The sequence below is a fragment of the Dermacentor variabilis genome, unplaced genomic scaffold, assembly GCF_050947875.1.
Source record: "Dermacentor variabilis isolate Ectoservices unplaced genomic scaffold, ASM5094787v1 scaffold_12, whole genome shotgun sequence".
Classification (NCBI taxonomy): Eukaryota; Metazoa; Arthropoda; class Arachnida; order Ixodida; family Ixodidae; genus Dermacentor; species Dermacentor variabilis.
In genome coordinates, this window is record NW_027460280.1 from 20,347,946 (window position 1) to 20,369,548 (window position 21,603).

At 46.8% G+C, this 21,603-nt stretch overlaps 1 protein-coding gene across 3 annotated transcripts in view; it reads right to left on the reverse strand.

Moving 5' to 3' along the window:
- Positions 1 to 21,603, reverse strand: part of LOC142566372 (transcription elongation regulator 1) — a 332,559-nt gene that overhangs the window by 157,602 nt on the left and 153,354 nt on the right. For all 3 annotated transcript variants that reach the window (XM_075677319.1, XM_075677318.1, XM_075677320.1), the window contains exons 8-9: positions 21,221 to 21,378; positions 1,581 to 1,836 (exon numbers count right to left, since the gene is read on the reverse strand). In XM_075677319.1, coding sequence (XP_075533434.1) covers positions 1,581 to 1,836; positions 21,221 to 21,378 — 414 coding nt within the window. The remainder of the gene's footprint in view (positions 1 to 1,580; positions 1,837 to 21,220; positions 21,379 to 21,603) is intronic.

The following is a 21,603-nucleotide window of genomic DNA, read 5'->3' on the forward strand; positions in this document are numbered from 1 at the left end:
CTTCTGTTCTGCTTTCTTGTTTGCAATAATGAGGTCACTGATGAAGCAAGGAAAATGCCCAACAATGACAGTGGCAACAAAGAAACCCACAATAATTCATCTAGTAGAGTGTGGTTGACCCCTGGTGTAAGTTGCCGAATGATTGAGATTTGGTACAGGCACTGACTGTATCTTCAGCTGCCTGTAGAAACAGCATGACAATGTTCAAAATACAGACTGACCAGGTTGCATGCAATCAAACATATGTGCATGCAGCAGCGTGTTGACAAGCTTTACTTTAGCCACTTGTGGAGTAATGACACTTCTAGTGAATCAGTTTTATCAGGCTCCTAAAAAGTTTAGACTCATCAATTACTCATCATCAGACACTCCTGATTTCAAAATATCTGGAGCCCACCAGGAGAAGCATTCCAGACGAAGGGTTGACAAGTACGTAGCAGTTATACTAGCAAACTTAATGAAAATACACTTGAACCTCATTGTAACGATGTTGAAGAGGGAGCTGAAATTACTTTGTTATATCCGTTACTTTGTTATATGGAAAAAAGTAACGTTCAACCCAATGGAGTGCGCAATCGAAAACATGGAAAAAAGAAGACAGGTGTGCAGCCCGCGGTACAGCTACACGGCCCTGCATGAAATGAAATTTTAATAGAACAAAAGCATCCTAATAATTAAAGTTTAATAATTTTATAATCAACAAAACAACATGCGAATTAGCACCTGGTGCAACCTTTAGATAGCTGCTTTCTGTTCAATTGTGATGTTCTTTTCGCGTCCGCTTTCCCTGGCTCGTCAAGGTAGAACAGCACGTGGCACACAACACAGCACTGCACTGCATGATCACGGAAGCAAGTGAACTTCGCTGTGCCAGCTTGGCTTGGCAGGCTCGTGGCCTCCAGGATTGCACCAATGCCAGTGCGATCTTGGAGGCCACGCCCAGCTGCCTGCCTGCGTGGCACGCCGCAGGGAGAGGGTGAAGTGAAGCGCATGCATGCACGTGACCCCTGAGGTTACGCTGGGGAGATCTCAGAGGCCACACCCAGCTGCTCCTGCCAGCATAGCGTGCACTATAAGTGAATGCACCGCCGAGCGTCTTTCGCACTGCCACACATCTAGCGCAGCCAGGCACATGCAAGAGAGAGATCAATGGAAAAGTGTGACAGTCAGCTGCACAGAAGTGTAGCTGGGCACCTGCACGCAAGCAGGTGTGTAGCTACATGCGGTGGTGGGAAAGACCAGCGTTGCCCAATACGTATTTGAAGCAAGGACATGCGAGTTTTCAACTGCCGCAGCGAACGAATGCCAAACCCCGCAGAAAGCGATGTACTCGACGCGCAGTGGTAGGATATTTTTTGGTTCTGGAGATGAATCTAGTTCGTTATATCCATTGGCCGGACAATTTTTGTTTGTCAAAGTGTCTAAGGGAATTTCAAGGGGAATTTCGTTTACTTCGTTATAGCCATTATTTCTTTATATCGTGTTTTGTTATAACGAGGTTCGAGTGTATTCTGACTTGGAATGTGTATAGCAATACAATGAATAAAATACAAGAGACCCTATGAAAACAAAATGCTTACCTTGCCCCTTTACTTCAGGTTGAACTGGAGGCGTTTGGACCATTTTGTCCACATCAGTCCGCTTCTTCAATTCTGCCGGCCGCTCCCACACAGACGTGCGAGTACTTGGGTTGAAGAAAAACACACGACTATCTCCAGTCCACACCACACACCATGGCGTGCCTGGAACAGGTGTGCTTGATACTGGCTTTGACTTGTCTTGAGGTTTGGCTGGTGGTCGCTTCACAGGAGCTGCAGTCTGTGCACTTTCCATACCCTGGTTCAAGAAAGTTGTAGTGTAAACACAGAGCTCATGTGAAATTAATTAACTAAACAGGGTTGACTTCTAATAATTTAAGCTCAAGAGGCTACCTGAATATTGTTTCAATTATCATTAAATACAGCTTTGGAAATTTTTGATTGAATCTTTATTGCATATAAAAAAATATTCCAGCATTCTAACATTCGCTACGGAAATATTTTATACTCTGAATACAAATGCTTGCCAAAGAATGCCTTTACTCAGTTGGAACTGTTCGATCCAAAAGGGAATGATGACGATGTATGGGTTTTATTGGCGCAAGGGCCAGATATGGCCAAAGAGCACCATTATAAATGAAGTGCAGATGGGAGAACATTACAAATGTCAGGGTTGAGAATCAGGATGTGAATGGTACATGTAATACCCCTGTCAAGCGGGCAAGTTAAGTGCACTTACGGAGAGTGCACTTGGTTTTAAGTGCACTTTCCCAAATCTAAACGTCGCAAGTGGAGTGTGCTCGCAGAAGAGTGCACTCCGGTCGGACTGCACTCACGGAACGCAGTTTGCGGATCGAATGCGTAGCCTCGCGCCAGCAGTTTTAACGATACAAAATGTAATGCATAGAAAAAGGACACAGAAGCTCATTCTAGCTGTTGAACCGCTTTTAACAAAATAACCAGAACAGAACTCGTTGATATTCTGTTCTAGCAGGATCAAATGGTGCCTTGTCACACACCACCATCTTGTTCTGGATTGGCTAGGCATTCGTCTTGGCCGGCCTTGACTTGCAACACTCTTATAAAAATATTTTCATTTTTTGTTGAGTAAATATGGATTAAGATTGCTTTTTAACTATAATACAATAAAGCAATAGCTTCTTAGAAGGTTTTTTATTTTAATCTACATATAAAAAACACGATTTTAGTTTGTTGCCAATTTTTTTTTGTTTACTGTGAGTGCACTGTTTTCCCATTTAGCATCGTGTATGTAGCCTTAAGTGTCACCCAAGGTCCCAAAGTGCACTCCCCGTAAGTGCACTTAACTTGCCCGCTTGACAAGGGTATACAGTCGCCGACCGTTTATTCGGACCTCACGGGGACTGCGAAAATGTCCGAATAAACAGGTGTCCGAAAAGGCAGATTAAGAAAAAAAAAATGAAATCCTTTATTTCCACGCACTAATTCGGGCTCGGCAGTAGGCTTGGAAGAAATCGTGAATGCGCCGTTGCACGTTGTTCCGTTTATGCGCAATCAGATAAGCCATGAATCTCGGAGAGGGTCGTATGGTCACTATTGGTGGCTGAAAGCACAGTCACTGCTTGTACACACTCCGCATGCGACGGCAGCGTAGCACATGGTGCGTCATGTGCTACGCTGGCACCCGGCTGCCGGCTGCCGCTGGGGAATGCCCGGCACCCGCTTGCCGGCACTCTCCAGCGCAATCTGCGCGGGCACTGTCGGCGCCATTAGACCCTTGACGCGATGTTTACATATGCCGCGTTGGATCACCGAAACCTCGACACAGCACACAAAGCAAACACCACCGTGCCGACACCAGTTGCACAAACGAAAAACGCGGCCTGCTCGCAGCGTCTTGTGCGAAGAAACAAATCAGCTGCTGGATTGTCTTGACATGGCTTACTAAGCTGAAACCGGAACTGCTGCAGAGCCGCTCTATCTAACCAGGCAGAAACAATGATGATGAGCGAGGATTTCCAGTAGCGCCACTTCGTGAGGCAGCAAGGAAGCTCCGTTCAAAACAAAAATGGCGTTCAGCAAGTCGAACCATGCACCGGTCAGAGTCGGTGCATGGTGCTCTCGACCGAGTTGACTAAAGGAGTGTCCGAAAAATCAGACGAGAGGTTGCAAGGTGTCCGAACTTTCGGCAGTTGTTATACATTATGGTCTATGGGGAGAATGGAAGCGCCGCGAAGCTGACCAAATAATCGGGCATGTCCGAATTTTTGGAGTCCGGAAAATCGGTCGGCGAGTGTAACTTGGCTGTGGAGAGGCCTAAAATTAGTTGCTGTAAACTGCGTAAAATGTACAGGTATTAAAATAACGACGATGACTAGTGGTGTGTGCTATGAACATACAAGTTCTATTGACAAGGGATTTTATACTGAACAAGTGAGTAACAGTAGTACTCGTACCTCACCAGTGAGCCTTTGAAAGCAAGGGCTGGGAGGCATGTGCTTACAAAAATGCTATTGCAGCAGCAGCCTCTAGTGAGAGAATGTGCTACGTATACCTTGGTCTGATAACTTGCAACCTGCCAACATCTCGCAGAAACGTTAAAACTAACTTCTTGTCAAATAGTGGTTCAATGCCGAAAAACATTGTGGGGTGGAGGGGAATGTGTTGTCTGTATGCCCAGAAAAAGTACTTTTGTCGTTGAGCTATTTCTCAACACGTTAAAAAGACATGAACCACCATAAGCATCTCCACATTTATCGCAGACAGGAGGATCATCAGCGGTTAATAGGTAGGAGTGAGCTTCTAAGTATGACATATCCTAAGGCGACAGAAAATTACCTCAGTCTGTTGTGTCTTTGTTAGTGCTGGCCAGTTTTCTATGTTTGGCTTGATAACATGAAGTTTATTCAGCATTTCAGTGTCCCACGTACGTTGCCAATGGCCCCTCAGTTTCTTGCATAATAAATCTACAACAGGTACAGCTAAGGAAGAATTCCTTGGTTTTGTAGTTACTGATGTAGCTATGCAGTCGGCAAGCATATTGCCCTCAATGCCTCTGTGGCCAGGCACCCAGCACACTATATGTTGATGAGATACGTACAAAGTGCAGAGGATTGAATAAAGTTCAGTAAAGAGAGGATATTTATTCTTTCGTAAGATTTAAAGCTTTGACGACGCTCAATGAATCTAAATATTGCTACGAAACAGCCACTACAGTGTGGCTGCACTGAAGAGGAGGAAGACGACGTGGACCCGCTTGATATAGCGTCGCCATTGTGGCCTTCCGTTAGCTTCCTCCGAATAAATGTATATAGCATTGGGCTACAGCTACACGTAACAATATTATTACTTTTTCTAGTTTTATTTCCTTGATGTGCTGTACAGCCGACAAGAGTGCATAGGCCTCCACTATAGAGATGCTTGTTTCCGGGTGCAGACAGCCTGATTCTGAGAAGGATGGGCCAACTGTGGCATAAGAAATGCCCACGTGGGACTTTGAAGCATCTGTGTCTGTGTGCACGGGTACTTTGAGTAAACTTCTAGGAAGTGCATTTTTATGAGTATTTGTGGGGCATTCTTTGTAACTTCTACAAAAGACGTGTCGCAGTCTATCAGCTGCCACAGCCACGGTGGTAATGGCTTGGCCGCAGCCAGTAGCGGGTTTTCAATAAGTGAGACAACCACTGCTTTGCTGAGGCTCTTCACACACGAGAAAGGCTCCCTCACCATCGGATGACTGTGAAGAAGTGTGGAACAAGTCGTATTGCCTGCGGTTTCGTTAAAAGGATGTTCAGGGTTAGAGTGTGTTTTCAGCAAATACAGTCGAACCCGGCTATATCGAACTCGCAAAAAAACGCCTATCAGTTCGATATAGAGCATAATTCGATATAAGCCTGCTAAATAATTGGATGTCATAAAAGCACATACCATTTATAAAATCACTTTATTGATTAAACTAGGTTACTTTCGCACGAAATAGTCCTGCATTTTCTTCTGCTTTGGCAATTTCGCTGCCTGTGACGCACGCACTTTTCCACATTAAGGAGTCGGAGCAGCTGAGGCCGCAACTTTCCGCATTCGCGCAGAAGCACCGGACTAGTGCGAGCGCACCAATCACTTCGGAGGATGTGGGCCAAGGACCGTCGTTGCTTTCCTCATTGTGCCCACTTTCACTTGTGCTCGGTACGATGTTGGCAATGTAGTCTTCGTTTTCGGGCTCTCCCGTGGTCGCGACACATCATTTGCGCTCACAAACTCATCCACCGTTGATTCGTCAACAGCTTCCGGAAATTCTGACAGTTCGCTCCAAACTTCGGCAACACTGGCAACGGCTTCGTCGCATTCATCAGAATTTACGGTCATTACCGAGCACGCGGAAGTCGGCACGGCTGAAGCAATTTCAGATTAACCACTCGTACACGGCCGTGCGTACGGGTCGGGCGCCACGGGCACCGGGTCGCGAGTTTGGACGCTTTAGCCCTAATCTCCCCCTTATTCTTCAAGATCGTGCCGAGAGTGCTCCCCGGAATCTTGTGCTCTGCGGGGACATCCGACTTCTCACCGCGTTTGACACGATTTATGATTGCGAGCTTCACGACGAAAGGCAAATTCTTCCGCTTCATCACGGTAACACTGCGAGAGAAGGCCTACAAGGCGCACACAAAAACAGCGAGACAGGGCGCACTTTCGCCATCTTGCATGACGAAGGCACAAGAGCATCTGATTGGCTGTCTGAGCAAGCGCTGTGGGCGGGCCAGGATCATTTTTTGCGGGGGGGGGGGGGGGGGGGGGGGTTGCCGACGGCTCGTCCGAAGCAGCGCGGTCGGGCGCGGTCACGGTAGGGAGAGCGGTTGGATGGAGCCGCGCAGCCGGGTTTTCTCCGCCACCGCGAGGGAAAGCCAACTTCCGGGGCACTTTCCGCCGCTTGACGTTCGATATATCGGGTGTCGCTGCTATTTTTGTCCGATGTAAGCGTAATTTTTGCGATATATACTCATTGTAACTATTTCGTGTCCAGAAATTGTTCGATATATAGAATAATTCGATGTAAACGGGTTCGATATAGTCGGGTTCGACTGTACATGAAACTGGACAACGACCTTTGCAGATGGAGTGATCACTCATTGGGCTCTACATAGAGACTTCTGTACCGGGCAAGTCCTAAAACTCCTGTGGCCAGACAGATTCCTAAAGGATGAACAAGGTCAAGCATTTTTAGGGCACTCGGTGTAGCAGATCGATACACCACAGCACCATAGTCTAGACGCGAGCATGCATCTTCTGTCACTGCCCCAGTTGGTGTCGGAGAGAATTTTCAGTAAGTTCATTGTTTTCAGGCACTTCGCCTTGAGGTATCTGATGTGGGGGATGAAACTTAGTTTTGGACTGAGTATGACAGCTAGGAATTTATGTTCTTTGTACACAGGAATGTGTTGTCCTTGCAATTCGATAGTGGGGTCAGGGTGCAGCCCTCTGTTTCTTGAAAAAATCACACAGGAGCTTTTATGTTGGTGGATCTTACACTCATTTTTGTCTGCCCGTTTGGATTCTTTCATTAGGCCAAGCTGGACTTGCCTCTCGCAGGCTGCAAGGCTACTGGATTTAAAACCTATCTGTACATCATCTACGTAAACAGAATAGAAAATGCCTGTAGGTAGTGAATAATGGAGCGTGTTCACCTTCATAATAAAAAGTGCGCAGCTGAGGATGGCTCCCTAGGGTACTCCAGTTTCCAGTGTAAATGAACGAGAGAGTGCGTTGCCTATTTTTATGCAGAAAGTACGATTCATGAGGTAAGTTTCAATAATGTTCAGCATGTTGCCCCTGATACCCATTCGTGACAGGTCTCGGAGGATTCCATAGCTCCATGTGGTGCCATAGGCCTTTTTCATGTAAAGAAAAATGGATAAAAAGAATTGCTTGTGGACAAAAGCATTAATAATATTGGCCTCAACACGCATGAGGTCGTCAGTTGTTGACCGGCCCTCTCTAAATCCGTACGGATCAAGCAATTTGTTTCATTGGGGGCAATGTAGAAGGCAACAATTTATCATTTTTTCAAACAACTTGCACAGGCAACTTGTTAGCGCTTACTTGTTACTGAGGCTAGATTTTACTGTTAGCACAACTTGTTGCTCGTTACTGAAGCGAGATCTTTGCCACGAGGATAGATGATGCCCAGCTGCCCAGAGGGTATAAAAGAGTGCAAGTAGTGCAATTTGTTTAATCATCTAGGACATAATTCTGTCGGGACCCGGAGCAGAATTATGACATGCGTTTAAGGACGCTTTAACCTCAGCAATGCAGAAACGCTGGTCAAAAGGTTTGTTTGGGGTACATTTACATTTGAGTGGCTTCCCTTCCTCCATTTCTTTGTATTTCAGGAAAGACAAAGAATAATGCATAGAGCTAGAAACGCACTCAAAGTGCTCACCAAAACGTCGGCTTGGTCCTTCAGACTGTCTCGTTGTTTGTTTACCAAGGGCAACAGATGGATTTGCTGCCGTTTCAATCTTCTCAGCTCATCCCATACTTTCACCTCTTGTGAGTACGAATTAATACCGGAAAGAAACCTCTCCCAGCTTGACCTCCTTGTTTGCCTTTGTGGCCTCCATCCCTGCGATTTGATCTGCTTGAGTGCTCTAAAGCTTCCCGCATTAGGATATTGGTGAAGAATGCCCCATGCTTTTTGTTTTGTTTTTTACGCACCTGCATACAGTCAACATTCCCCCGGGGGACTCATCCTTTGCATGGGTTTCCAATCGTCTGCGGGATGCATTTTTCTGCTGAGTCTATTATAAAACTGGTAAAATACGCTACTGCATCGTCTGCGCTAAATTCACTGATAAAATCTTGTGATATAAACCACTTGATTCTTTAAAATGATCCCAGTTGGCAGATGATAGTTTCAACCGAGGAATATGTGGAGGGCATTCGTATTGCTGTATCAGGTTTAGGGTTACAGGGAAGTGGTCACTTCCAAAAGTATTTTTATTACACTCCATTCTAAATATGGAAAGATGGCTGCAGAGTCAACTGCTAAATCTATTGAAGAGTACGAATTATGTTCGACGCTGTAATACGTGGGCTCTCTTTTATTAAAGAGGCACGCACCCGAGGACACAAGAAAGTTTCCTATTAGCCAGCCTCTCGTGTCGCATCGCGAATGTCCCCACATCGTGTGACGAGCATTCAAATCTCCGACAAGTATGTAAGGCTCGAGAAGTTCATGAGGTTATAAAGGTTTGGGTTGTTTTACAGGATGCTTTACAGCAGTGAAGTGGATAGACAATAAACCAGTGACACTGTTCACAACGTCACACAACCCTGAGGATGACATAACCGTAAATGAAATAACAATCATGAAACGAAGCCGAGCTTACCCTCTCCCTCTAGTGTTTCTAGACAACACAATCATGGGAGGTAGTGATCACTTCGTCCAGCCTAAGAAGAGCTATGGTTGAGAAAGTTTCGGTACCACCATTTTCGACTTTCTCCTTGCCCCAGCAATTGTACACTTGTACATTCTCCGCTAGATCAGCGAAATGACTGCAGTGTGCCATGTAAGCTTCAGACTGGACTTTCCATAGCAAAAACCAAACAGTGTATTACTTCACAAACAAGTCCTATGTGCCCATCAGCATCCAGCTCACCGGAGTGGGTCACCACTTGCTGGAAAAATCTGCCCACTACCGAATGTGCTGAAATTGCAACACAAAGGCAGAAGAAAAAAAGAACATGGTACTCCTGCAACACCAGCACTGTGCCACTGCGTGTGAATCTAGGTTAACGACAGGACCACATTAAGTGAAATTGGATCAACATCATAATGCTCAATGTGTACTGTTACCATCAGCCTGCAGGGATACTGCTCTGCAAACCTGTCTCAGCCCGCTGCAGTTGTTTTGATTGACCCGTGGGGGTGGCGTCCTTCAGAGAACCGGCGACGACAGCGTTAACTGACCGTGCACTTCCTTCGGAGAGCTGGAGACCACGGCAGCGTTAATCCACCACGCGCCTCTTTCGGAGAGTCTGCGACCACAGAAGAGCTGGGCATGTTTGGCGGACCGTGTATTGTTGGTTCAGGTGCCGTCGCCTTCATGGTCTATTTGCAGCAAGAATAGCTTCTCTAACAAAAGGGTGTTTTGTGGTACGTTTTTTCTCGGGCCCTAGGATTCGCCACAGTCTGCCGACACTCGTGGCGGCCGCTGGAGATGTCAGCTCTGGAATTAAGAGGCGCCGGCTGGGGTCAAGCGTGACAACCTGGCTATGAGGACCCACTCAAATTGGTGGGTTCTGGGAATCCAAAGTGCGTATGTGAGTGTGTGAGCCCCCTCCCTCAAAGGCGGGTTGACTATGCCCAAACGACTGTGGACGGACCGATTGGACGAAGGTTGGACAGCAGTTCTCCCTCCCTTAGGGATCTAGGGAGGACAGAGGCTTTTCAAGCAGCGGTTTTCGGCTGCTAGGGGGGTGCTTGGTGCTTGGAGCTGTGTGCTTCGTCTTGCGTGCTCCATTTGGGAGATATGCTAGACTGTTGAAATGTATCTTCTGTTTTAATGTAAATATGTAAATAAATCCTGTACTCCTAGTTCTCGATGAGAGCAAGTTCCTCCCAACAACCAGGTCCCAAGCATGGGTGAGTTGGAGACGGCATGGGCCAGATACCACACAGTTCATGCCCGACTACAAACCGTACAACTGGATGCCAGCAGTGGGATCGTCCTACAGCTCTAACAGTAGCTTCTTGCCTATGTATAGTGTCAAACATATTAAGCTTCATTAGAGAGTTTTAGAATAGGGGCCCCAAATAAATGGCGTCGAAGCCACTGCGCATGCGCGAGATGCAAACAGCGTTTGGGTTGTGCGGCATACCTGAAAAGACTGGACTACTTGACCACTTGAGGATATCGATCACAGTGTGTTGTGAGCGGTTTGTGAGGAAACATTCGATCAAGGACAATAAAAGGGGGTAAAGATTAGAGAGTTTGGGGCCCCAAAGAAATAGCGTCGAAGCCACTGCGCATGCGCGAGACGCAAACTACGTTTGGGTTTTGCGTTGGGAACGCTATTTCACCGATTAAGCGGCCCCAAAAGCTTTGCGTCAGCAAACATGGCGGCACCCATCGAAGCGATGGCTCTAACCTACAACCAAACTGGGTTCGATTCGTGGTAACACGTGAAGTTCGCAAGATAGGAGAAGTGACTGCGGTTATCGCATTCTCTCAATTAGCATGTGTTATGAAGATTGATTCATTAGATGCCGCTGATTCCGAATTCGTTTGTGGATTTTAAGGCTCGTAGGCCTAACGCAAGTAAGCTTGGCTGGTGAAGGCACGTAAAGTTGGTTTGCTCGAAACTAAGCGCAACTAATTGTTTGCTGCTTACAGAATAACCTCTAAATTGTAATTAAACGCGAATACACGCAAGTCAAAATTACTATCATAAAATGGTATATTTTATTTAATTATTTCTAATAGCTTTTCTTTGACACAGTAGCGGTGCTGTCAGAGCAAGACGCTATTCGCAAATGCAAAGCCCTATTCTAGAACTCTTCAGTCCTGCGTGCCGCAACGCTAACACCCGTAAAGCTCTTTGGGGCCCCTATTCTAAAACTCTCTATTTTTTATGTTTTGAAAATGCATAAATGATTTTTTATCAAGTGTGTTCATGTTGGACAGTAGGAAGCATACGCCCGACCACATTACTTGCTGTATTTCTACTTCAATAAAATTTTGGAATTTGAGAATGAACTTCTCAAACCTTTCTTTTTCTTTCAGAATTTCACACTTTGTTTTTGTGATAGCTACAAATAATTCTACCCATTAAAAGGGTTAAAAATGGGATGAATGAAAAGAACACAACACAAAAGGGACATCTGTTCACTTTTCCACAATTCTCAACTATGTGTCAGTTATATGTAGTTACAAGAATGAATCCTATAGCTTGCCCAGTCCACAGTCAATCCCACTTACAACAATACCGGTTTTAACAATAAAGTAAAATCTCTTTAAACGTACCCGCTTAAGGGGGGAGGAGGGGATCAGAATTAACTTTTTTGTTTCTTGACAGAAAGGGCTGAAATTTGGCACACACACTGCACATTGCAATAAAAAGACATATCTAAAATTTCATTAGGATATCGTAATTAGTTTTTGTTTTATAAGAATTTACAAGTTCCATGCTTGTGGAAAGCCTGGCACAGTAACGAAACATGATAGGGAGCAGGGAATACTATGTATGTTTGCACAGATGTCTAATCTACATCAAGACACTGTTCGATTCTTTTTTTTAAAGCGCTAATAATTTTTTGCTCAACATAACATGCACATGACTGTGCTTCACTGCATGGAGCCATGTAGTAATTGTGAAATAATTAAACAATGGAAAGATAAAGAAACATTTCAAGACTGCCTTTAAGTACAGCACAGCTTGTGGATCACAGCAAAACAAACTGGGCCAAAATTGGTCCAGCCATTGTTGTGCTACGCTTTCCACGAGCGAGGTGATTGACAAAAAAAATGCAATTGAGAAAACTGGCTGCAAAGTTTTAACAGCACTGCAAATTTATTCAAAAGCACCAGGGCTGTAATATTTTGAATCATTGCTGTCAGGCATCTTCTTACACCTTTGCCTCATTGTTTGGTGGGCTTTGGATGCCTTCTTCAGGCGTTCTTTATCTTTTTCTTGTGCCGTTTGGAGTAGTGCATGACCACCATTTTCACTGCCAGACCGAGCCTGGTATCGCAGTGTACACCCACAGAACGCTGTTGGCATCTTGGGCACAGAGTTTTAGCGATCAAAGAGTTCATCGCGGAAACAGGCATAATAATGAACTCACAGTCACAAGGGGCCGAAATTTGCTCTTGGCATTGCTGCTTCCGCACAGTCGCGGACACTGCGCGAAGGGAGTCGCGAACGCTGCATGCCTGCGCTTCTGCAGTCACCGCTGGCACAAAACGCGGCTCGAGGCGCGTCTGAATCGTGCGACGATTCGTCTGGTGAGCCTTGAGTCACCATACAGTATGTAGCTCGTCGCACACCGTCGCACAACGCACACCGTCTCTGTCGGCGATGGACACCTTCGACCCGCGTCGCCTCCAACAACGCGATTTCGGTTGCTGACTCGCGCGGCCGTACGCACAGGTGCGAGAGTCTCCGTTGGCACGTCTTCCGGTGGCTTGGTTATCAGTGTCGATGTCACAGGGCGATTGTCGGCTTCGCTGCTGGAATCGCACGGTGCAAGATAACGCGGCACGTTATCCGCGTGTTCAGTCGGGTTCTGCGCTTCTCCCGCTGGCCGCCGTCTTTTTCTCGCCGTAGGAGGCTTACGCTTCCGTTTTCCGAAGGCATGCTTCATTTAAAAGTTCTTTTCGAACGAGCGACGATCCATCACTGACCTGGGAGCTTTCATAAATCCGAATTCTGCGAGTGTCAAACGAAGAAACACGCCGGCGTGGTTTCCAAAGCAGACAACTACGGTCCGCTGTGGTTGCCAGCTTGCCCGCTGCTGCAGCAGCAACCAATGGCGAGACGCCTTTCAGTACGGCAACCAATCGGAGGCCCGCTTTCATCGCAGGGCCAGTGTGACCGCCTCTAGCAGACACGCGCTTCTTTTGTGTTTGTGTGTTTGTTACAAGATGGCGACGACCGAAGAATTCAGAAAGGGAATGGCGAAACTTCGAGCTTTCGAATGATACCAAGATGGCGGCGTTCGGTGGCGGGAAAGACGAAATAGGGCTCCGCGAACTGCGGTGATTTTACGCGATTTAAAGCTGTTTTCTCGCCCTACGAACTCATAAATTAATTTTTTTTCGGGCACTTTTAGTGCGTTTTCAGTTAAACCATTTTGATACAATGTAGATTAGGCATTGCAGATACCGAAACGCGTGGTTGCCAAAAATCGATCTTTTTTGCGATTTTCGCGATCTGATCCCCGCGTCCCCCCTTAAACAGTAGTTTAATTTTAAAAGTAGCCAAGTCAAATCCCCGACACAGTGGACATGGAACATAATGTGTTTTGTATCCTCATAAACCGTACCAGCTTATTGCGTAGGTATCGGTTAACATGTAGTGTTTCCACTTTTCATCGTGCAAACACGGCGGTGCGTCGTCTCCGTCGAGTGGACCAGCAGAACAGTAAGCCTCAGAGATCAGAAGAACGAACTTCAAGCGCCCTGTGCATTTGCACGTGAAGGCACATCAACATTACTATAATTTTGGCACCGTGCCAAAGTGCCAAGTGTTGTGGCTTCGTGCAATGACTCCCGTCATGCCGAAGCTCGGATGAAAAAGACGCACGGTGCTCAGCAGAGAAGAAAAATTAGATACCGTTCGTGCTATCGAACGTGACACGAAGAAGTCGGCGCTGGCATGCGACAAGGATCTACTGTTGACTATAGTGTGTAGAATTTGGAATGTGAAGAAGTTGCTCAGCAGCGCTACTGCAACCGCAAAGAGATGCCGACTACGAGGTTCGACTTTTCGCCATCGTTGCCTCTGTTGTTGCCGAAGTGTCGACTAGCGACAGTGATGTGGACGAGACGGGAAGCGACAGCACGGGCGATTCAGGCCCGAGAGTGGCAGAAGCTGCGTGTTACATCAGCCTCACGAATGCAATCGTCGCGACGAGAACAGCACCCCGCAGTGAAAAAGGCGCCCCGCAACTTCTGCAGCGCTACCGCCCATGCGCACAGAGAACATGGAACGCCAACGAGGAATCTGCCATGCGAGTGCTTGCCAAGAAGAGGTGGCTGGCTGAAAAGCTGGCTGGCTGAAAAGCTGGCTGGCAGCTCCAGTAAGTTTGAGACTGCTGTCGTCGCTGCTAGGCCGCCGCAGCATCAAACGAAAATAACAGTTTTGTCACACGAAGTCAATAAATACTGCATGTTTTTTCCCCTTTCATCACACTCTCTCTGAGTTCTGTTTTTGACGGGTAAGTGGGCGATCTCATGCTATTTCGGTTGAGCAGTACAGTCGAACCCGGCTATATCGAACTCGCAAAAAAACGCCTATCAGTTCGATATAGAGCATAATTCGATATAAGCCTGCTAAATAAATGGATGTCATAAAAGCACATACCATTTATAAAATCACTTTATTGATTAAACTAGCTTAGTTTCGCACAAAAATAGTCCTGCATTTTCTTCTGCTTTGGCAACTTCGCTGCCTGCGACGCACGCACTTTTTCACATTAAGGAGTCGGAGCAGCTGAGGCCGCAACTTTCCGCATTCGCGCAGAAGCACCGGACTATTGCGAGCGCACCAATCACTTCGGAGGATGTGGGCCAAGGACCGTCGTTGCTTTCCTCATTGTGCCCACTTTCACTTGTGCTCGGTACGATGTTGGCAATGTAGTCTTCGTTTTCGGGCTCTCCCGTGGTCGCGACACATCATTTGCGCTCACAAACTCATCCACCGTTGATTCGTCAACAGCTTCTGGAAATTCTGACAGTTCGCTCCAAACTTCGGCAACACTGGCAACGGCTTCGTCGAATTTATCAAAATTTACGGTCATCACCGAGCACGCGGAAGTCGGCACGGCTTAAGCAATTTCAGATTAACCACTCGTACACGGCCGTGCATACGGGTCGGGCGCCACGGGCACCGGTCGCGAGTTTGGACGCTTTGGCTCTAATCTCCCCCTTATTCTTCAAGATCGTGCCGAGAGTGCTCCTCGGAATCTTGTGCTCTGCGGGGACATGCGACTTCTCACCGCGTTTGACACGATTTATGATTGCGAGCTTCACGACGAAAGGCAAATTCTTTCGCTTCATCACGGCAACACTGCGAGAGAAGGCCTACAAGGCGCACGCAAAAACAGCGAGACAAGTCGCACTTTTGCCATCTTGCATGACGAGGGCACAAGAGCATCTGATTGGCTGTCTGAGCAAGCGCTGTGGGCGGGCCAGGATCATTTTTTGCAGGGGGGGTGCCGACGGCTCGTCCGAGGCAGCGCGGTCGGGCGCGGTCACGGTAGGGAGAGCGGTTGGATGGAGCCGCGCAGCCGGATTTTCTCCGCCACCGCGAGGGAAAGCCAACTTCCGGGGGCACTTTCCGCCGCTTGACGTTCGATATATCGGGCGTCGCTGCTATTTTTGTTCGATGTAAGCGTAATTTTTGCGATATATACTCATTGTAACTATATCGTGTCCAGAAATTGTTCGATATATAGAATAATTCGATGTAAACGGGTTCGATATAGTCGGGTTCGACTGTACTACCGTTTAGTACATACTTTTTCCAAGCTCCGGCGAACTACGGTTTAACAAAGTTTCACTGTATATTGGATATAACAATAAGCAGCCAGCACTACATCAACTGATGTGTGTGCTCTATGATAAAATAAACCGCTTACTACAACGTTCCCATGCCACATTACTGGTTATAACAAATTCATCTTGCTACCAGGAGTCTGCGACAAAAGAAATAGGAACGCGAAATATAAAAAAATAAAAAGTAAAATGCGAGCTGCCGCACCCGCTTGCATGCCGTGCACGTAACACACAAGAATCACCAGTCTTGCATGCCTCTCTCATCTCCCTTTTACCTCTCCGAAACAACAGTTGACTGTGTCAATAGCTATGATGGGTGCAGCCAACGAGGGCTATTGTTGGCGCTGTCGACTGATGTTTCGGAACAGTGGAAGGGAGACAGGCTAGAGGTGCGGCGTGTGTGGAACAAGTGGGTGCAGCACACAGGTGGGGATTTTTTTTAAAACAAGGTCTTCTTAGCCAACTTCACAGAGGTTTGGCGTATCTAAGATCTCAATCTTGTAACCACATCCAGAAAGAAACTGTTGGTGTTGGTTAAGGGACTTCTAGATGTCGTATGAGCATAAAAATGGTATCAAATGATACCGCTCCAAGCTGAGAACACATAGAAATAGTCAGCAACTAAGGATATAATTAAAATATTATAAATGAGTATAATAAGCCATAAACGTGGTGGGATGCGGGTGCCTGTGTCATACTCTGACGTGCCGACGCCAAGTGCCACCTAACTTAACTGCCATGCATTCCGCAAGATGGCTCGAAACCCCGTTATTGGGAAGGAAGAGCTGGGTTAGAGAAACGCAACTGAGTGACCTTGCACGCCGTCGTCTTTGAGTGGGGTGGGATGCGAGTGCCTACCTTGCTGTTGCCCTCTGTCATGCCACTACCAAATGCCACATAGGTTACTGTATTTACACCATTGTGAGTCGACCTATTTTTTAAAATTTGAAAATCTGAATTGGTGGGGGGGGGGTTCGACTTACATTCTAAACCAAAACATGGCCCCGCCAAAAAAGCGAGACCAACGAGATATCAGGGTAGCTACAACGTAGTTACTAGAGAGTTTTAGTTTAGGGGACGCAAGCGGCTTGCATACGCAAAAACTAGGGGCGACGGTACTGCGCATGCGCAAACTGCTATGTCTACTTGTGTCCTTGGGGTTGTTGGGGCGGCCGAAAACACCACTGCCCCTAAGCGTTCCCCCGTTACCCACGTGACACTCGCTGTGTACGACAACGAGTAGCTCGCGGGTAGATAATCTTATAAATCTTTCGTCATGTGTCGACAGACGTTTTTATATATATTATTACGACATCATTGAGCGATGCTCAAGAGACGAGCCGCCGTGAGAATGACGAAGTTGGTCGGTGCCCTTGGCACGAGCGAGTGTCAGCCTGGCTCCAGTGTAAATAGCGTGTAAATAGCATCTTTCGTCTGTGTCTTTCCACACGTTATTAGAGGTTTAGCGTGTCCAATATTCGAGTAAACGCAGGCGGACGGGGTGTTGGGGCGGGGGAGTAAACGGGAGCGGCCTGCATGGTGCATCCACCTGGTGGCACAAAGCTCAAACGTACAAAAACAGCTAATATTACTGTAACCGAGTCTATTCTACTTTGCTGCTGGTGTAAATCTTTGGCACTGGCATAATCGTGTTGCAGCCAAAAATTTACACCCGCAGCAAAGTAAAATAAACTTGCTTACTGCAATATTAGCTGTTTTTTTGTTTGAACTTTGCACCACCAGGTGGCTGCACCATGCAGGCTGCTGCCATTTACGGCTCTGCCCCAACGCGCCAACCTGCGTTTACCCGAATACCGACATGCTAAACCTCTTTATTAACTGCTTCTAATAAGAATAGTTCTATGTACTTTACTTCATATGCTTGATTTCATATTTTAAAAAATGATAAGGCAGCAAAGATCAGACGTCGATGGTGCTGCAAGCGCATGCGACCTCACTGCGGGTTGCGTGTGGGGCCGTTAACGTATAACGTGTTTCTGCTTGCGTACACAAACGCAAACGCACCTAAGCGCTAGGGGTCCCAACACCTTGCGTCCCCTAAACTAAAACTCTCTACTATGTTGTGTTTGCTCTATGGCCTTACCCGTAGCTTTTCACTATCCCGCGCATTTGTTCGCTTTTCAGAAGAGTTTTTCAACATCTTTGAGAGCTTTGCAGTGCACACAACACTCATGGGGGGGTGGGGGGGGGTGTCGATAGTTGATAGAAGTACCACTGTTCCATTCGTGGTGACACCCTCAGAACGGCGGCGCTTGCGGAGAGTGATCGGTCCCTGCCAGTGAAGTGCGACATGGTCATGAAACAAACCCGGATCTTCCCCTTTTAAGGGGGGACACGGGTCTTTGCGGCGAAAAAAATCACGAAAAAATCGATTTTTTGAAAATGAAATTTTCGATATCTACAGCTAATATTCCTTCAATTCACCAAGTCTCGAATCTCAGGGAAGAGTATTTCGTCCGCAATATCAATTTATAACATCACTGTGAGCTGAATTCCGCGCAGAAACAGCCCTTTTTATCGCGGCGCGTAGCTCTTTTTCTATGCGCGCGATCTCAGCCATCTTGGTCTCGTTGGAAAGAGGAGCCTTCCTTCTTTAATTTCCCGCCAAAAGTGACTCCGTCGGTACGCCAGTGACGTTGAAATCCGGGGAGGAAAAAAGCCCGAACGCGCGATCCGATTCGTTGACTAGCGCACGTGACCAAAAACGCGTGCTGTGGTTGGCTGCGCGAGGTTCCCATCGTCTGCTCCACTCCGGAGGCGACGCGACCGCGCGTCTCGTAGGTTTGTTGGCACATGCCCAACGATGTCCAATCCACCGGGAAAGTTCGCCACGAGGCACAAGTTCGGCAAAAAGAAGAAGCGATCAGCTTATAACTTTCAAAAGCGCTCCATTCCTTCTGAAAGCATCGAGAGTAGCTCGCCGCCAACCGCAAATGATGCCGAAACCGCGGACGATGCCGAAGTAGGCTTAGCCAGCTCACAAATGAGTGAAATCATTACAGACAGCGGCCGCGTTCGGCGTGACACTGCAATGTTGCAGCGTGCGGATTTGTTGCAGAGGGAGATGAATGCTCAAAAAAACTTCGAGTTCTTGCGTCAACGCCAGCAACAAAGCGGGTGTCGGATTTGCTCACTCGCGCCGACGGCGTTGCAGCCGCGCCAGCCGACGCCGAGGCAGGCTTCGCTATCCTCAGTAGGACTCCGTGAACGCACTGATGTCGTTTGTCAAGTGCAAGGTGTGCGGCGGCAGCGTCGCAGGAGGCAAAAGCGAACGGTAATCTGGCCTCGCCATAAAGATCGTTATCACTTGCGCGTGTTGCGGCGATATCGCGTCGGCGCGGAGCTCGACCCGCGTGAACGACAACCTTGCCACGCGCGCGATGCAAGCCACCGGGAATCGGCGAACGGCGCTAAATAACGATGTGTTTGCCGCATTTGGGTGGCCATGGTCAGAACGACTATATTCCTGGTGGCTTTTTGCCACTTTCACTGCAAAATGAAGCAAAATTATTTCTGTACTTTTGATTAAAAGTGAATGTATTCCTTTTTTCTCGTTTTCTCAAAACACCGACTTTTGACTTGTTGCTGATTTGCCGCGGCGATATCTCTGCCTTCAAAGCAGATAGAGCCATAATTTTTGCTGTGGCTTGTAGCTGAGTGTGCAAGGTACACAGTGGTAGGGTCAGATTTTGGAATTTATGCTTTAAAAATTTTCAATTCTGCTTTAGATCAGATAGTGGGGTAGCCACAATTCGAACAGTAAAGATTGAATTGCTATAAAATTACTAATATTTGTTGTATCAAAATAGTATTCCTACCATTGTGTTCCTTATGTTTTCTAGTACCCAGGCATGTGCCAATATGAATTTTGCAGCGCATTTGTTTTCCCCTATTGTTTGTGCAGATTATGAACAATGAATTTCATTTACCTTCAGAACTAAATGGCCTATTGGAAAAATAATTACATATTTGAAATCAGCACAAAAGTCTTAACAAGAATAGAAAGTTTCATGAATATTGATACAAGACGTCATGGACATTATTTGAAGTACAGTGTCCCCCCTTAAGGACCTGCTCCACCGCGAGCATGAGCAGCTAGCGGCAGAAGATTATGAACTTATGCCAACTGAACCTGTCAAAAGAGCCTCCCTGACGGCTGTGTGTGGTTGGGTGCATTCGGCGTGGGCTGCTCTTCCATAAGATGCCATGGTGCGGTCGTTTGCCAAATGTGGAATTTCGCTGGACGACGATGCGCTGTGAAACCGTAGCAGTGATGACTATGGCAGCACCAGTGAGGATGATGGCACAAGTGACGACGAGTAGTCCAGTAACCATGCCAGCTACCAATAAATTCTCGTTATCGAATGCGCTTTCAGGTATGCTTTCTTTTTTTTTCCCTGTCACACACGATATGGGGGGTCGACTTACAATCGTGTAAATATGGTAACTGCTGCACCCTCCACCAGATGAAGGCCTTGCTACTGGTATGTATCCTAATGAAAGACTATCTGTATGGGTGATTATAACTTCAGAAAACGTTGCACGTGGTCTCTGCGATGGCAAGAACGTCAAGTGAGGATCACGGACGCAGGAAAGATGACGAGTATGAATCCCGAGACAATCCACAGCAATGCATGTTTGATGATGATGATGATGACCCCTTCAAGCACAACGAAGCACTCCGTAATGTTCCCAGCAACTGATGGAGGAGGTGGAGGAGTACCTCCACGTACCTGTTCAGTCCTGCTTGGAGATTCCTTTTCTGTGGTGGAAGAACTTTGGCAAAGTCAAGTACCTATCACTGTCCAAGCTACCGTCACTGTACAAACTAGCTTGGCTATACCTCTCAGTGCCGCCAACCGAAGTGTCAAGTGAGATGTCGTTCTCATCAACAGGGAATGTTGTCACTACTGGAAGAGAACACCTTCCCGAGTATGCTGAGCAATTAGTGTTTATTTATGCACAGCAACATGCACTAGGAAGAAAGGCTGGGTGAGCACAGTGGTCTGAATAAATTTAAAAATGAGAAGTCTCGTGCCTCATGTCAGTTCTGGTTGCCTCACTTGTATAATGGTTCAGAAAAATATATTGAATAAAACAGTCAGAAATGATCATTGTAACAAGACAATGTAATTCACTCCGTAACTTTTTCCGTTGTGTATTAGTGGTCCCAAATATTCGCTTCAATTCAAATTTATTCCAATTAGGTAACTATTAACTTTGTATATGCTCTGAAGTGAAAAACCCCTTTTCGCACATGGCTAGTTGTGTGGTTATACTGACTCAATATTAATGCATTATTGTCAACAGTCATCGTGTGATGGGTTCTGCTGAATTTTTTTTCGACGTGAGCCATGGGCTCTGTGCAAGAGCTCTTTGCATTCACAAAAAAGGCTTGACTGCTCTTACCTTAGAGCCAGTGGATTTGTCTGTCTGAGTTGCATCTACAACAGCAGAGTCTGCTGCACTTCGAGGCTCTCCAGTCGCAGAGTTGGGCCCAGACTTAGCAGCATCTGCATTTCCAGAGCCACTGCCATCGGACGCCGTGCCAGCAGCTGCAAGAGCCTCTGTAAAGCAGCACACAACACATTGCTGCAAACTGCGCAAATGCACAACAGATCATTTGCTGCATTTGACTTAATTAAAAAAAAAAACAGCTCAATGATCAACAGGGCACAGATACATAGAGCCATTACAGCTGAACAGAAATACAATACTGAACACTGACATGTGTCTTACACGAATGGCTGTTAAAATGTTTCAATAACCTTACACCAAGCACTGGAGGCATT